Consider the following 18395-nt stretch of genomic DNA (forward strand, 5'->3'; position numbering starts at 1 on the left):
CATGTGGAAACAAGCCCTTAGCCGTACACTCCATAGAGTTGGCCTTTATGGAAAAAAGTGCCTTTACTTGCACACAAAAATTATAAGTCTCGTTTGGAGTTTACCAAAAGACATATGGGAGACTCCCCAAATGTATGGAGGAAGGTGGTGTGGTCAGAGGAGACAAAAATTGAACTTTTTGGCCACCACGGCAAGTGCTATGTCTGGCACTAAACAAACACAGTTCTTCACCTTAAGAACACCATACCCACAGTGAAACATGGTGGTGGCAGAATCATGCTGTGGGGATACCAACAATTGTAACTCCATTTCTCCGGTCACTTTTTCAACACCATACAGCAGACCATTCAATGATATTAAAAAACATAATTCTCAAATATTTACCCATCGTTAACCAGGATAAAAAAGGAGCCAAGTTTTGAACAATGGTTGCAGATATGTAGCCAGGAGAGGCCTGTCACTTGGTAACATTCTTTCTCCCAGTATGTTCAAATCGACACAATCTTCCCACACATGGCTTTCCAGCAAAGGTTTTTTTTTTTAACAAGTGTGCCAGTGATCGTTGTAATGTCTGCGAATCTGCTACAAATAAGAAAGCAAGACACAAAACACACTATCACCTCATTCTGAGCACATTGCAGGCACGGCACTCAGTGCAGTGGATAATATCAAGTACACTGGCTGTACAAATGGAAAGCTAAAAAAACATAAAAAATAATCGCACGTATTCCGGGGCGGCAAAACGTTTCACTCTAGCACTTAAAGGGGATTTATCGCAACATTTTCTATTTAAAAAAAGACAATTAAGTGGTCAATTCATGGGGTTAACTGGCAAAAATCATTAGCGCTGAGAGAGGCGTATTGGATCCTCCACCGCAATACAAAATATCCAGAAGGCAAGAAATACAAAAACTATTATATATTTATTAATCATTCAACATCATCATCATAATTGGTTTATCACCGTGGACAAAGGAACATCAAGATCTCCAGAGATGGACTTGTCACCTTGAGATTGTTGATAGTTTTAACAATTTTGGTTCTGACGTCCTCAGACAGTTCTCTTCTCCTCTTTCTGTTCTCCATGCTTGGTGTGGCACACACAGACACACAATGCAAAGATTGAGTCAACTTCTCCCCTTTTTTTTTTTTTTTTTGTATCTGGTTTCAGGTGTGACTTTTATATTGCCCACACCTGTTACTTGCCACAGGTGAGTGTGAACGAGCATCACATGCTGGAAACAAAGTTGTCTACCTACAATTTTGTCCGGCCCATTGTGTATAATTATGTCCACATTTCCCTTTTTTCCTCTTTTTTTTGAGTTGTTACAATACATTCAGAGGAAATAAACAGGTGTATTAGAAAACGTGTGTAAGTGCAAGTTTCCTGGGAGAAATACTTCATTATCCGGAACAATTTCACGGGCGCCAACACTTTCTGCGATGACTGTAACTGGAGCGGAGAGCAGTAATTACTAAGGGCACCATCCTATCCGGAGATGATGCTCCAAACCCGGCCTGTGTTTTAATCGGAGCATTTATTGTTATTTTACTTTTTGCAATAATGTGTTACAATAAATATATAACACCTGCAGTATATATTACACATAGATATATCTGCTATATACGTCTGTCTGCTATCCACCTGCACATGATATCATGCTATGTCGGCAGATCAGCTTCCCTGGCAGTAATTCCCTCACTAGCAGACGTGTTGGTGTAGAGCGGGGCGGGGACGAGCTGCATTATCTGCTCTCAGCCTCCAGTGCTGCGCTCCCCCCAGCAGTCACTGTCCGGGCGTCTCTTCTGCGCAGGCGCGGCGCCGCTCTGTTCCCAGCACCTTGGAGAGCGGCCGCGGACTGCGCCCTCCGCACGGCGGGGCTGGGATTGTCTGCTGTGAGGGGCCCGGGGCCCCGGACACTACACGGGGGGACCCTGCTAAACCGCCTGCACCGGGGCAGCAGCCTGTGTGGCCCGAGAGCAGCGGAGCATCGTCTGGTCAGCAGCAGAGACATCCACAGCGATGACGGGACCCCCATCGTGCCCCCCAGTGTGGGCTCAGCACTGATCGCAGGCTACAGGACCCCCCCGCTGCCAGGCGTCCTCTGCGCACACAACAGGCGGCTGGGAGCAGGAACAATACCGATCAGTCACAGCGGGACTGATGGCAGCGAGGACAGCGCCCCCTACTGAGCGACCACAAGGATGGTGAGACCCTCGTTACACCGCGACGTGGGTGTATTGGCCCTCCGAGATGTGTGTATGGGCCCCAAGATGTGTGTATGGACCCCCGAGATGTTTGTATGGACCCCCCCCCCAAGATGTGTGTATAGACCCCCCTGAGATGTGTATGGGCCCCCGAGATGTGTGTATGGGCCCCCCCGAGATATGTGTATGGGCCCCCCCGAGATGTGTGCATGGGCCCCCCGGGATGTGTGTATGGAACCCCCCCCCCCAGATGTGTGTATAGACCCCCCTGAGATGTGTATGGGCCCCCGAGATGTGTGTATGGGCCCCCCCGAGATGTGTGCATGGGCCCCCCGGGATGTGTGTATGGGCCCCCCCCCGAGATGTGTGTATGGGCCCCCCCCGAGATGTGTGTATGGACCCCAGAGATGTGTGTATAGACCCCCCTGAGATGTGTATGGGCCCCGAGATGTGTGTATGGACCCCCCCCCCCAGATGTGTGTATAGACCCCCCTGAGATGTGTATGGGCCCCAGAGATGTGTGTATGGGCCCCCCCGAGATATGTGTATGGGCCCCCCCGAGATGTGTGCATGGGCCCCCCGGGATGTGTGTATGGGCCCCCCCCCCGAGATGTGTGTATGGGCCCCCCCCGAGATGTGTGTATGGACCCCCCCCCCAGATGTGTGTATGGGCCCCCGAGATGTGTGTATGGGCCCCCCCCGAGATGTGTGCATGGGCCCCCCGGGATGTGTGTATGGGCCCCCCCCCCCCCCCCGAGATGTGTGTATGGACCCCAGAGATGTGTGTATAGACCCCCCTAGATGTGTATGGGCCCCGAGATGTGTGTATGGACCCCCCCCCCCCAAGATGTGTGTATGGACCCCAAGATGTGTGTATGGACCCCGAGATGTGTGTATAGACCCCCCTGAGATGTGTATGGGCCCCGAGATGTGTGTATGGACCCCGAGATGTGTGTATGGACCCCGAGATGTGTGCATGGGCCCCCCGGGATGTGTGTATGGGCCCCCCCCCGAGATGTGTGTATGGACCCCAGAGATGTGTGTATAGACCCCCCTGAGATGTGTGTATGGACCCCAAGATGTGTGTATGGACCCCAAGATGTGTGTATGGACCCCAAGATGTGTGTATGGACCCCCCCGCCCGAGATGTGTGTATGGACCCCGAGATGTGTGTATGGACCCCGAGATGTGTGTATGGACCCCCCCCCCCAAGATGTGTGTATGGACCCCAAGATGTGTGTATGGACCCCGAGATGTGTGTATAGACCCCCCTGAGATGTGTATGGGCCCCGAGATGTGTGTATGGACCCCGAGATGTGTGTATGGACCCCGAGATGTGTGCATGGGCCCCCCGGGATGTGTGTATGGGCCCCCCCCCCAAGATGTGTGTATGGACCCCAAGATGTGTGTATGGACCCCGAGATGTGTGTATGGACCCCAAGATGTGTGTATGGACCCCAAGATGTGTGTATGGACCCCAAGATGTGTGTATGGACCCCCCCGCCCGAGATGTGTGTATGGACCCCGAGATGTGTGTATGGACCCCCCCGAGATGTGTGTATGGACCCCCCCGAGATGTGTGTATGGACCCCCCCGAGATGTGTGTATGGACCCCTGAGACGTGTGTACGGACCCTGAGATGTGTGTATGGACCCCCCAAGATGTGTATAGACCCTTAGGTATGTATAGACCCCGAGATCCGAGATGTGTGTATGGTGGGCCACTGGGGAGGCACCAGATGTTGCAGAAGTGCCAGCTGGGGCATGTAGTCCTACTGGCAGCAGATAATGATGTCACGGTAGCTGAAGTGTCCACAATTGTGAATATCGGGAGGTGGCACTTGTGGAGGGTATAGGACCCCGGGGGGCAGTCCTGACAGAGGTAATGGGGTCCAGTCTCTCTCTTAGGTCGGGGTCACACTTGTGAGTGCGATGCGAGAACCTCGCGCATCAATACCCGGCACTGCCGCCGGCACTCGGGGCTGGAGCAATCAGCTGCATAGAAATACATGCACCCGCACGCTCCGGTCCTGAGTGCTGGCGGCAGTGCCGTGTATTGATGCGCGAGGTTCTCGCATCGCACTCGCAAGTGTGACCTCGGCCTTAAAGGCAAAGGTCACAGTATATTGTGCACATGAAAGTAATGATTCTCTCCTCAGGAGACAAGCGAGGTTCATTACACTGATGGAGGGACCTTCACAGATTGGCTCTCTGTGGAAACACACTAAAGTGTGGAAGTGCTCACGGTTTCGAGCCTACCATTCCCTATCGCAGGGGGTAGGTTAATCAAAGTCGGTGGCGTGGCAGCCACGTGGGTCTGTTCCTGGCTAGAAGAAAGCAGGATAACCAGCATGCAGGAGAGCACATGGGCAGCGTTATCTCTCCTGACTAGAAGACTTCACTCCGTTGTGGAGGAGATTATGTGGAGAAAGATGTCTCCTCAGCGTGGACTCGCATGGAAAACTATGATGGGAGCAGTAGTGTTTGCTCCCTCAGGCAGCTTGAACCGCCCAGAACTGGAAGTTACCTCAAGAAGTGTGAGAGTCCTGAGCTGGAAGTTACCTCAGGAAGTCTGTGCGAGCCCTGAGCAGGGAGGCTCCTCTCAGCTGTTTCTATGGCAGTTTGTTGTGAGGAGAATAATCACTTAATTTTCATATACACATTGGCCAGTAGATGGCAGCACAGCACAGTCGTCGGTATACAATGCAATGTATTCCATCTCCTCACTCACAGCGCCCAAACTAATCCTGAAACACTGCAACAAATCTACTGCCACACGACAACTGCCTCATTCAGCAGCAGTAGAACGGGTATCGGGATACCACATACGTATAGACCCCGAGACGTGTGTACAGACCCCAAGATGTGCGTATAGACCCTTAGATGTGTGTATAGACCTAGAGATATGTGCACAGACCCCGAGATGTGGGTATATAGACTCTGAGATGTGTGTATAGACCCCGAGACATATATATAGAGAGAGCTAGAGATGTGTGTACAGACCCCGAGATGTGTGTATAGACCTCGAGATGTGTGTATAGCCCAGGATGTGGGTATATAGACTCCAAGATGTGTGTATAGACCGCGACATGTGGGTATATAGACCCCGAGATGTGTGTACAAACCCTGAGATGTGGGTATATAGACTCTGAAATGTGTGTATAGACCCAGAGACATATATAGAGAGAGCTAGAGATGTGTGTACAGACCTCGAGATGTGTGTATAGCCAAGGATGTGGGTATATAGACTCCAAGATGTGTGTACAGACCCCGAGATCTGGGTATATAGACCCCGAGATGTGTGTATAGACCTAGAGATGTGTGTACAGACCCTGAGATTTGTGTATATAGACTCCGAGATGTGTGTACAGACCCCGAGATGTGGGTATATAGACTCCAAGATGTGTGTATAGACCCGAAATGTGTGTACAGACCACCGAGATGTGGGTATATAGACTCCAAGATGTGTGTATAGACCCTGAGATGTGTGTATAGACCCTGAGATGTGTGTACAGACCCCTAGATGTGGGTATATAGACTCCGAGATGTGGGTATAGACACTGAGATGTGTGTACAGACCCCGAGATGTGGGTACAGACCACCGAGATTTGAGTATATAGGCTCCGAGATGTGTGTATAGACCGCGAGATGTGTGTACAGACCCCGAGATGTGTGTATAGACACTGAGATGTGTGTACAGACCCCGAGATGTGGGTACAGACCACCGAGATGTGGGTATATAGACCTCAAGATGTGTGTATAGACCGCGAGATGTGTGTATATAGACTCAGATGCGTGTATAGACTCTGAGATGTGTGTACAGACCACCGAGATGTGGGTATATAGACTCCAAGATGTGTGTATGGACCCTGAGATGTGTGTATAGACCGCGAGATGTGTGTATATAGACTCAGATGTGTATACAGACCACCGAGATGTGCGTATATAGACTCCAAGATGTGTATATAGACCCTGAGACATATATAGAGAGAGCTGGAGATGTGTGTATAGCTCAGGATGTGTGTATAGATCCTGAGACGTGAGTATATACACCCAAGACGTGTGTATATAGGCCCCAAGATGTATATATATATATATATATATACTGTATATATAGACCCCGAGATGTGTGTATATAGACCCTGAGAAGTGCAGACCCCGAGATGTGTGTATATAGACCCTGAGAAGTGCAGACCCCGAGATGTGTGTATATAGACCTAGAGATGCATGTATATAGAACCTGAGACATATATAGAGAGCTAGAGATGTGTATATAGCCCAGGATGTGTGTATAGACCCAGAGACGTGAGAATATACACCCAAGACGTGTGTGTATATAGGCCCCAAGATGTGTGTATATAGACCCTGAGAAGTGCAGACCCCGATATGTGTGTACAGTATATAGACCTAGAAATGCATGTATATAGAGCCTGAGACGTGCAGACCGAGATGTGTGTATACAGACCCTGATACATGTTTGTATATAGACCCCAAGACGTGTTTGCATAGACCTCCGAGATGTAAAAAGAAGTGTGTATATAGATCCAGAAATGCGCAGACCCGGCCACACTCCTTATGGAATATCGTAAAAAACTTGGCACTCTGCATGGTATATTCAACAAAAGCATTTATTAACAGTGGCAAAATCCAGAAAAAAATGAAACGTTTCGGTCACTAAAGACCTTCATCAGTCATCTGTATAGTGGAAAGCTAAGAGCTACAGCTAAGTCTAGAGCTTCCTCTGATCAAAGCCCTGATTGCAGACTTTTTGGAGCTATTGGTCATTGATGAATATTGGGGTTTCCATGGATCTGATATTTATGGGAGATATATTTTCGGCATAGCAGCAAAGTGATGCACAGAATGGATTCACTCACATCACTGTAAGGCCATTCTAACCCCTCCTTCGTAATATCGGCCGATGGATGATGCTATCCATGTCATGTTTCATCTGTATAGAAAGATAAAATTGCGATAAGAAACATGATGACAATATCTCCCGCCTGGGACCTCCAGGGGTGAAGATATCCTGAAAGATGGGGATCTCATAAACTTATAAAAGACCTAGGATATCCCACAACAAGCCTCCACATGAGTTCACTAAGGGGAGGTATGAGGGTGTTACCTTGATCTAATAAAAAGCAGATTTTGGGTTTGTGTATTTTGTTAGTCCTGGAAGGTACAGCTTGCTGTGGGCCTTGTCCAGTTTCCTAAGGAGTACTTCCCTCCGCTAAGCTCTGAGCCATTTCCGTGACATCAGGTTTAGTAATTCTCTTTCGTTATTCATTTTTATTTTATGTAATTGTATCGTATTGTTTTATTCCCATTTTGTATGATCTTTGTGTATTTTTTATAAACACTTTCTTTTTTTTTCTGGATTAAATACAAAATGAATAGCTCGGCTCCTCTTGCTCTGTAAACTGCACCCCTGAAGCCATACACTATCTGTAACGGGTTACCAATCGACCTGTAGAAACGATTGGTGGTGGCAGAATGTGTCCCAACAACATAACTAACTGGAAGTGCTATTAACAGTTTTCGTCCACGTTCACACGTTCAGTATTTGGTCAGTATTATACATACAGGAGGAGGAGATATCACAGCTCACCTCCTCCCTGCATATTGACCTCTACATAGGTTACAGAGCATGCTCAGTACAGTCTAGCAGTCATCTATATGTTCCGTTCCTACAATCCATGAGGCTATCCCTTAATAATGTGCAAGAAATAGATTAAACAAAAAATAAACAATGAGAAAATAAAAATAGATAAAAAATATGTAATTGATTCTCAGTAAAGCATATAATATAGCTGATACAATTAAATTACTCACCTCTTAATTTTAATGTTATTTGTTCTCATAGATTTTGCTGGTTGAAGACCTTGTCCCAGGAGACAGATGGGTTTCTACATAAGCTCCTTGTCCAGAAGCCCCTGCACCAAGACGCAGGTGCGACATTACCAGGTGGCTCCGAGCTACAATTACAAATGGACGGACATCCACTACGAAGCCAGCAGGGGCAACGTGGAGAAGCTGCGGGGGCTACTGACCACCTCAGGTAGGAACAAAAAAAAATTAGCGGAAAGGGTCAGCCAATCAGGTCACTGCGTTCAGTTTTAGTTCTTCGTTGGCTCTTCTATGTTCTAGACAAAGAGTTGGTGGATCGGAAAGACTATTATGGGAAGACGCCCTTATATTGGGCAGCTTATAAAGGGCAGAGGATTTCCATGGAGTTACTGCTGCAATATGGGGCCAATGTGAACAGCTGTTGTAAGCACGGTGGGACCCCCCTACATGCAGCCATCGGATTGTTTCCAGACTGTGCCCTATTACTAATACAGGTGAGAAACCACCCGGTCCCGCTTTAGATCAGGGTGCCTACTGTGACAGCGACGTAGTATTGAAGGCAAACCTCTCGTCTCTGGAGGTCAAGAAAAAATGTGCAATTTTTTTGACAGTCCTCACCCAGTCCGGTCCTTTCTCTGCACAGAAAAAGTTCCTCCAAATAAGCCCCTTTGAGTTTACACATAGTTTAATACCCCAGTTATAGGGTAATGCTAAACCCCAATAGTGCCCCCCACATGCCCAAAGTTTTATTCCCCTATAAAATATGATTCCTCCCCCTAAACTGCCCCCTTACCGAATTACGCCCCCCAACACAATATGATGCCCTGCAGTCCTCCACCCCCATGGTACGTTACATATAATGATATAATCCATAGTGGTCTATGGGTACAACACAGATCCTTAATATCGTCTAATGCACAGGCCTCTAAACTTATCCAAAAGTTAAACCTTTAAAAAGGATCTGTCACTTTTGTGAGCCAGTTAAATATTTTGTAAAAATCCCTGAGTTTCCCTGATTCTGACAATCTTTTCCATTTCGTTCTGCGTTGCTCCATTGCGGAGATATTCACATTTGTTGCTTCTGGAGTGCAGTATGTGAAAATTCTGCTTGTAGTACAACTGGGCGTTTCTTCAGAGTCTTATGGTGGCGTGTGCTCTAACCCCTCCCTCTAAGATGCTGCCAATCATAGCTGAGTCACAAATGTTGTTGAGCTGTGATTGGCAGTGTCTGGAAGGGAGGCTTGAAAGCGCACAACCCCAGAGAAGGCTCTGAAGAAACGCCCAGTTGTACTACAAGCAGAGATTTCACATGCTGCACTCCAAAAACAGCAAATATTAATAACTCTGTAGTGGAACGACACCAAACAAAACGGAAAAGATCAGCAGAATCAAGGGAACTCAGGGATTTTTATTTTTATAAAATATTTACCTGTAATATTCTAACAATTAAAGAGGATCGGTCAGTTGCTCAAAAAAATTTGGTTCAGTCAATTTAGTAGCGTCTCTTTATTATCAGCTATTTCTGTTTATTTGCATAGCATGGTGCCGATGTCAATCTGCAGGACAACTGGGGAGTGACACCCATGTACCTGGCGGCATGCAGCGGGCAGCTGGAGTGTATTCGGCTCCTGGTGCAGGCAGGCGCTGACATCACATATAAGAACAAGGTAAGTACATCTGTGGCAAGAAGAAGTTCTCTAAAAGGATATTGGGAAGATTAAATCAAGGAGGCGGCTTTTATGATCCTCATCTATCAGCGATTGCTCAGTGGCTTCGAACAGTATGTGAAAGATCAGTACAGGATAAGTAATGTAATGTATGTACACAGTATCTGCACCAGCAGAATAGTGAGTGCAGCTCTGGAGTATAATACAGGAGGTAATTCAGGATCAGTAATGTATGTACACAGTGACTGCACCAGCAGAATAGTGAGTGCAGCTCTGGGGTATAATACAGGATGTAACTCAGGATCAGTAATGTAATGTATGTACACAGTGACTGCACCAGCAGAATAGTGAGTGCAGCTCTGGGGTATAATACAGGATGTAACTCAGGATCAGTAATGTAATGTATGTACACAGTGACTGCACCAGCAGAATAGTGAGTGCAGCTCTGGGGTATAATACAGGATGTAACTCAGGATCAGTAATGGATGTACACAGTGACTGCACCAGCAGAATAGTGAGTGCAGCTCTGGGGTATAATACAGGATGTAACTCAGGATCAGTAATGTAATGTATGTACACAGTGACTGCACCAGCAGAATAGTGAGCGCAGCTCTGGGGTATAATACAGGATGTAACTCAGGATCAGTAATGTAATGTATGTACACAGTGACTGCACCAGCAGAATAGTGAGTGCAGCTCTGGGGTATAATACAGGATGTAACTCAGGATCAGTACAGGATAAATAATTTATTTTTTAAGTTGAGTTTGTGTTACTTTAAGAAACTATTTTGTGTTTGACCCTAGAAAACTGGCCTGCCTCCCAAGCGCCTTGCTTCCCAGGTTGGATTCATTGCCTGGATTGAGTCCTTCTCTCATCAGCCTCGCTCATTAAAACACCTAAGCCGTCTGCGAATACGATCCAGTCTGGGGCCCCAGCGGCTCCGAGCAGTGAGGACCTTTAACTTGCCACAATCACTGAAGTGCTACCTTATGTTCGAGGACCTGGTCCTGCAGGAGCCGGTGTGACGCTCGCTGTGTGTTGTTGTGCGTTATCCCGCGTCCTTGCTATTTCTCGCATCCATTAGTGGAGCCACGACAGTGGGGAACAAAGACTCACTCTAAACACTCGATCTTCGTGAGCTTCCATTTTTTTAAAGTCGTACCCGTGCGGTTAGAAAGTTGTTTTTTTTTAGTTTTTAACATTATTTGGGGCCAATTTGGTAATCAGATAGTCCGAAAACGTCATATAAAACCTGTGTCCTGGAATAAATCGGTGTTGGGCACCAAGACCATTGTGGTCAGATCAGCGTGGACGCGATATTATACAGACGCTCTTCTAATGTACAAATGGGCGGAGAATCGGGGCTTTTATTGAGGGGTAATGAATACTTTTGGTCTCTGATTATTGGGAAGAGCGGTGATCATCGCATCAATATCTAATCGGTGCCATAACTCTCATCGTTTGCTGGTAAATAGTGGTAGTGGGGTTAGAAAAGATGTGTCGCCCCGTCCGCCCCACTTGGCCATTTTCAGAGGATACATCATATATTGGATGAACCATGTGGTTTTCTACAAAAAAAGCCAAAGTGGCACAGCCCCATCATGGCGACATCGCCAGAGATAAGGGTCTAATGGGGTGAGCAAAGGGGGGCCGACAGCACTTACCCCAAACCCCGTAATATCCCAGCACTTATTTTAGTAAAACCTCCAAATAAATAACAAAATCCACGCGACTCCTTTCATTTTGAGAACCCAGAAGAACAACAGAGTTTTGGATTTCAATGTGAACAAAATCAATTTGGTGACAAAATGTAACAAACGAGGGATGATCAATATTATTATTATTATTTTATTATTTTTTAAATAAACATTTTTTTTTATAAATAACTCAGGTTTTCATTTTAGTTTTGTTATGATGTCACTATTGAATGATGATGTCATCTCTCATCCTACAGATAGGCGATAAGTGGCTGATCACTAGGGGGGTCCGAACATTGGAACCCCACCAATCCCGTAGGGCAGCATTGAGCATGCATGCCTCAGCTACATTCATGGCTCTTCCTGAGATTACGGCGCTCATCTAGCCCCCCATTGTGGTGGTCACATGCTCACTCGGAGTCCAGCGCCGACTCCCGCTGCAGCTGCTCGGATCTCAGTGTTGTGGCTTCAGCGGTGACATCTTATTGACACCGCTGCAGCCAGTCACTGAGCGCCGCCAAGCTACAGTAGTGATGAGCACTGTCAACGTGACATCACCCCTGCAGCCACAACACCGAGATCTGAGCAGCAGCGGGGAGCGGACCTAGACCCCAAAGAGGATGACTATCTGCTCCTTCAGTATTGTAGAATATTTGGGGTCCACTTTCCTTCCCCATTATTGCCTCGTGGACCCTTCTCAGAAAATTTGCATCAAGGCTCAGGAACTGCAAGTTACAGAATTGACATGGCTCCTTCACCGGACCACCGATGTCGGCACAGGATGATGCACAGGATTCGGTCGCTCCGGGCAGAAACTACTGCAAAATTAACGGTATGAATCTGAATGAAAAGTTACAAATTTGCTTTATGGTCTTGTATAGATTTCTTGTATCCTTCTACGAGATGCAATAAAAATCTGCATTGTATCGTACAAAACCCACAAGAGGCAAAATGATCATGAACCCTGCTGTAACTAAACAAGTAAAAGAAGCAAATGTGCACATAAATAGCATGGGGCTCTTAGTAACACTGGTTTTAATAAAAAAAAAAAAAAGCATAAAAGCCGTCCCACCACGGCAGGTTGATCCCGTTCGGGGTGGTCCTACACTGTCAATATTACACAGGCTTGCACAGGCTTTCCCAGCCTCCAGGATGGGACACACGATCCTTAGGTGTTGCAGTGTTTTGACATCAGTAGTTTGGGACTGACTTATTAGCTTCTCTGGAGAAAGGATATTTATATAGATGAGAAATATCCAAGGTAACGCCGTCTCCAGAGGTCGATCCTGGGTCCATTAGAGCAGTCGGCAGGAGATGCACCTGGCACCTGTCAGTGAGAGCAAAGGCGGCGACAAGCGTCAACTAGGACAGGTGCACATAATAGGAAAAAGAAAAGAAGGGCGACCTGCCGCTGCTGCACACTCCTGGAAGTTTTGCATTTCATTATCCAGCTCTTTTAAATGTATTTTGGGCTAAGAATCATTTTTACAGTCGGTTTCTTTGACAATTTTGCACCATTGTCTTCAAATCAGAGGAGAGGAGCTCAGAAAAAAGACAAGGTAGTCACTGCTGGGTTCTCAGTTAACTCATCCCCATAGAGGGATCTCCCGAGCAGAAGATCGCCCCCTCGGTGAGGTCTGTATGTCCTAATATGGCTCTTCAAAAATGGAAGATTCATAAATGATAAGATCCCGGGTATTCGCTACATTGTTGCTAAATGTGAAACCCTACTACTGTATATACTTGTATACCTGCATCCGCTTCTGTATGAGGTCACACACACTATCGCTTCCCTGCTGCATGATTTGCAATTCATTCATACACACTAATATATATCATATAGATTTAATGAGAATGATACACGATTGTTTATTAATTTAAGGCGGGGGTCCGAGCAGCCGATTATAGAGAGCAGCCACTATTATTAGCTGTGGGAGCGGAAAGGTTAGTGGAGGGGCAGCTGGCAGGGGAAAGAAATACTCAGTACTGCAGATGGTCCTTAGCACGGAGAGATCTGATATCACACGACCTCTAGGTCCAACATGAGACCCCCAGAGAGCAGGAGACGGACCCCAGCTCTGGCTCCTAGGAGGAAAAGACTATAGTATATAGAGAAGTCAGATCCAGGCGGTGCCTATTGTTACTGACCATCTACTGGATGAGAATGGCGCACCGTCCCCGGGCATAGAGGTCGACCACGCAGCCGCTGGGGGCCCTGGGAGAGAGGGGCCCAGCTTTGGCCGCATGTCCTTTGTTTAGAAACTAAGCAATTGGCCCCAGACTAATAAAAAGGGCAACAAACATCAGGCTTGGGTGCAAAACCTGGCACCGTCACAGAGGGGTGAGATTCCTATGGCGCCCCCTCTCTTCTGTGATCTGTAATAATTGTAATATCTTCTGGCAGTGACTGGATCTTGAGGGTCGGGGGGTGTCTCTGGATTCTTGGCACAAGCCCCCACAACATTCAGTTGTCCTAGTGCTAATCAGTGGCCGACAGAGACAGAAGAGGGCCCCTGTGGAAGGATAGTACAGGGGATCCTTGCTGCTTTGGAGATGGTGGTGGGCCCCTTACCTCTCGGGCCCCTGTGCGGCTGCACCAATGATATGTCCAGCCCTGGGACTAAAGCCCCATGTAACTCTCCAGAGCCCACCAGCACCCCTAGTGGAGGTGGCGGAATGGACCCAGCTTTTCCAGATACTGATATCACGTTATGATAGGAGAGGATGTGACCACTCGGACCCCCACTAATCCTGAGACTGAAGGGGGGCAGAGCTGGTTTGGCGTGACATCCCTTTCTCTGTATTATGTTTTTCGGCAGTGAGTGGAGTTGTCTGCAGGTCCTTGACAAGTGAATAGGGCTGCACTGTGTAGGAAAGAAGAACAGAGAAGAGGACATAGCACTAAAACAGCTCTGCCCCCCTACATTCTCAGGATTAGTGGGGGTCCCAGAGGTCATCATTTTATAAGATGGGAAAACCCCTTTAAGAGTGTAAATAAAACCAGTGCATGTGACCCAGCGGAGACCTGATTTCCCTGAACATGCGGATGAATCATATTATCCACATTTCATCACATCCTCAGCTGACGGCCGCTCTTTGCCACGAGCCATCGACCTAATATGAGCCGAGCCCGGAACCTGGAAATAACTCCAGGAGCATCTGTAAGAGCCGGAGCCAGGACCCCCCGCAGAACGAGCCCAGCGCGCGGACATGACAGCTACACAGGTACAGCACCATACCCATCAGTCACAGCAATGGCCGCGTCTGTATGCCAAAATCTAGTTTGGATTAAGGTTAGAAAATTCCAAAATGCCATTTTTTTTTAAGGGGGATCAAGGTAAGGATTGGAAAGTTTTCTTGGTAAGCAGCCACTTAGGGTTTTGGAGGTGGCAGTGGAGGGTGCGTGATGTGTTCCCACTGGGGTTCCTTAACAGGTTTATCCAAAGAATAACACTTATGATTTATGTACAGGATAGGTGATAAATGTACAATCAGTGGGGTCTCGAGTGCAGAGACAGCAGTGCGTATGTGTGACCTCAGCTCCCATAGAGGTGAACGGAGCGAAGCGCACACGTGACGTGGGCACTACCGTTCCATGGACACCAAGGACATGGGACTCTTAGTGATCATACATTTATTACCAATCTCATAAATCAGTGGATAGCCCCTATAAAGAACCCCAGAAGGAACACACCATGGTGCGGAAGCGCGTCTCCTTATATGAGGTTACATCTCACACCCTTCATGGTGCGGGAGCGTGTCCACTTATGTGAGGGTTACTCTTATGATCCTTTTAGTGGCAGAGGATCACAAATAGACCAGCAAGTGATTAAACGTAGAACAAGCTCTAGGGAGATGGTAACTGGACTGATCGCAAACCTGAACCTATCCAACACAACTAGAGGTAGCCGGTGAACGTGCCTAAAAAATTCCTAGACGTCTCGAGCCAGCCTGAGGAACTAGCTACCCCTAAAGAGAAAGAAAGACCTCGCTTGCCTCCAGAGAAATAATCCCCAAAGATATAGAAGCCCCCAACAAATATTAACGGTGAAGTAAGAGGAAGGCACACACATAGGGATGAAATCAGATTCAGCAAAAGAGGCCCACTAGTACTAGAAAGCAGAAAATAGAGCAGGGGTCAATGCAATCAATAAAAAACCCTTACAAAATATCCATCCTGAGATTTCAAGAACCCACGCACCAACTAACGGTGTGTGGGGAGAAACTCAGTCCACTAGAGCAACCAGCAAGCGAGGGAATCACATTTTAGCAAGCTGGACAAGAAAACATGATAAACACTGCAGATCAAAAAATGAGCAAACAAAACTTAGCTTGTCTTGGAGGGACTGGGAGCAAGGTAGTCAGCAGGAATCAAAGTAGCACTGATTACATTGACAGCTGGCAACAAGTGAAAGCAAAACAGAGCTATATAGGCACCTCCCAGAGGATAACGAGACAGCTGACCAGCAGGATAACAAATAAGGCCACCGGGGGAGCCCAAAGCAAAAGTCAAACCACACCACCTGTGACCACAAGAGGGAGCCCGAAAACAGAGTTCACAACAGGTTACATCTTGCACCCTTCATGGTGAGGGAACGTGTCTCCTTATGTGAGGTTACATCTCACACCCTTCATGGTGAGGGAACGTGTCCACTTATGTGAGGGTTACATCTTGCACCCTTCATGGTGAGGGAACGTGTCTCCTTATGTGAGGGTTACATCTCACACCCTTCATGGTGAGGGAACGTGTCCACTTATGTGAGGGTTACATCTTGCACCCTTCATGGTGAGGGAACGTGGTTCGTTATGTGAGGGTTACATCTTGCACCCTTCATGGTGAGGGAACGCGTCTCCTTATGTGAGGGTTACATCTCACACCCTTCATGGTGAGGGAACGTGTCTCCTTATGTGAGGGTTACATCTTGCACCTTTCATGGTGAGGGAACGTGTCCCCTTATGTGAGGGTTACATCTTGCACCCTTCATGGTGAGGGAACGTGTCCCCTTATGTGAGGTTACATCTTGCACCCTTCATGGTGAGGGAACGTGTCTCCTTATATGAGGTTACATCTCACACCCTTCATGGTGAGGGAACGTGTCCACTTATGTGAGGGTTACATCTTGCACCCTTCATGGTGAGGGAACGTGTCTCCTTATGTGAGGGATACATCTTGCACCCTTCATGGTGAGGGAGCGCGTCTCCTTATGTGAGGGTTACATCTTGCACCCTTCATGGTGAGGGAACGTGTCTCCTTATGTGAGGGTTACATCTTGGCCCTTCATGGTTTGAGAACGTGTCCCCTTATGTGAGGGTTACATCGTGCACCCTTCATGGTGAGGGAACTTGTCTCCTTATATGAGGTTACATCTTGCACCCTTCATGGTGAGGGAGCGCGTCTCCTTATGTGAGGGTTACATCTTGGCCCTTCATGGTTTGAGAACGTGTCCCCTTATATGAGGTTACATCTCACACCCTTCATGGTGAGGGAACTTGTCTCCTTATATGAGGTTACATCGTACACCCTTCATGGTGAGAGAGCGTGTCCACTTATGTGAGGGTTACATCTTGCACCCTTCATGGTGAGGGAGCGCGTCTCCTTATGTGAGGGTTACATCTTGCACCCTTCATGGTGAGGGAGCGCGTCTCCTTATGTGAGGGTTACGTCTTGCACCCTTCATGGTGAGGGAACGTGTCTCCTTATGTGAGGGTTACATCTTGCACCCTTCATGGTGAGGGAGCGTGTCTCCTTATGTGATGATTACACCTTGCACCCTTCATGGTTTGAGAACGTGTCTCCTTATGTGATGATTACATCTTGCACCCTTCATGGTGAGGGAGCGAGTCTCCTTATATGAATTTCAGCAGGTGTCAGTGCCTGGGCCCACCGGAGAATCCTCCGATTCCCCCGGTGGGCCAGTCCGAGCCTGGTTACATCTCACACCCTTAATTGAGCTGGAGCATGTCTCCTTATGTGAGGGTTACATCTTGCACCCTCTTTGGTAGCGATTGCAATCCCACCTTTGCCCAGAGGGGGACCCATGAAGTCCCTTTGCCCCACATGGAGAACCATGTAAGATAGTTGGAGGACCTCTAGGACGTGTCCACTATGGATTGGTGCTTCACAGTTTTTGCTGGACTGTTCCTCTTGGTGCACTGTTCTGTCGCACACATGGTGGCACATTCGCTGCGCGGCCCTCACTTAAACATCATTTACCAGTAGGGCTCATTGTGTTCCATTTTTGGTTATCACACGGATATATATATAAATGTATGTGCTAAATATGTCTCTGTCCTCACCTTCTCGACACCAGGGGTGTGCGGGGGAAGAATGCTGAGCCCACGTCCTAGAGAAAGTCACTGGCTCGTCTCCAACTTGATTTACTGACACTTTCCTGCGCTGACAACTAATGATCAGATCTTCCATAGCACTTGACTTCTGAATATCTCCAACCCTTGGTTGATCTAAGGTCAATGGATAAACCAGACCTCATCATCTCGCTGCACATCCTAGACCATACCTGTGTGCAGGTACAGCGCCACTCTTGTCTACAGGCCATGGATGGTATTGCAACTCAATCTCATTTAAAATAGGCACTCAGATTCCAACTCCAACCAGATGTTTTGAAAGCAGGAAAGAAAGTCACCATGCCGCTCTTCCCACCCTAGTCTTCACCTCACATCATGAGAATGCAAGAGGGAACACTTCTTGGAAACAGACATGGAAGAAATTGACCCCAAAAATATCTGGGAATATGTAACAAAAAAAAATTAATGAGAAACGTCAGAGTTCATACTAAAATATAGATCAGCTGCAATACCAAATACAGCCAGTGGCCATGGGTGGCGCTATTTCTTGGGGGGAAAAAAAAGTTATTTTTTTAAGACTACTTTAACCCCTTTATGACTGTACCCTCCAATGAGGCTAATGTATTTTAAGGGGAGTTATATCATCACAGCAGACCCCTAAATCTGTGTA

General features: G+C 47.4%; 1 protein-coding gene across 1 annotated transcript; it reads left to right on the plus strand.

Moving 5' to 3' along the window:
• The first annotated feature begins 1829 nt into the window (after window positions 1–1829).
• Window positions 1830–11452, plus strand: LOC143787490 (ankyrin repeat and SOCS box protein 5-like). Its single transcript, XM_077276277.1, has 5 exons — window positions 1830–2208; window positions 8071–8265; window positions 8355–8548; window positions 9593–9721; window positions 10526–11452. The coding sequence occupies exons 2-5, from the start codon at window positions 8106–8108 to the stop codon at window positions 10745–10747; spliced, it is 705 nt and encodes a 234-aa protein (XP_077132392.1). The 5' UTR covers window positions 1830–2208; window positions 8071–8105; the 3' UTR covers window positions 10748–11452.
• The last annotated feature ends 6943 nt before the right edge of the window (window positions 11453–18395 follow it).

The sequence above is a fragment of the Ranitomeya variabilis genome, chromosome 8 (assembly GCF_051348905.1).
Source record: "Ranitomeya variabilis isolate aRanVar5 chromosome 8, aRanVar5.hap1, whole genome shotgun sequence".
NCBI lineage: Eukaryota > Metazoa > Chordata > Amphibia > Anura > Dendrobatidae > Ranitomeya > Ranitomeya variabilis.

Bases quoted from the DNA above. Each gene is read 5' to 3' on its own strand.
- LOC143787490 (XM_077276277.1), top strand. From the start codon at position 8,106: ATGGGTTTCTACATAAGCTCCTTGTCCAGAAGCCCCTGCACCAAGACG. The intron at 8,266-8,354 runs GTAGGAACAAAA...TCTATGTTCTAG, and splicing joins GGGGCTACTGACCACCTCAG to ACAAAGAGTTGGTGGATCGG. The intron at 8,549-9,592 runs GTGAGAAACCAC...TTATTTGCATAG, and splicing joins GTGCCCTATTACTAATACAG to CATGGTGCCGATGTCAATCT.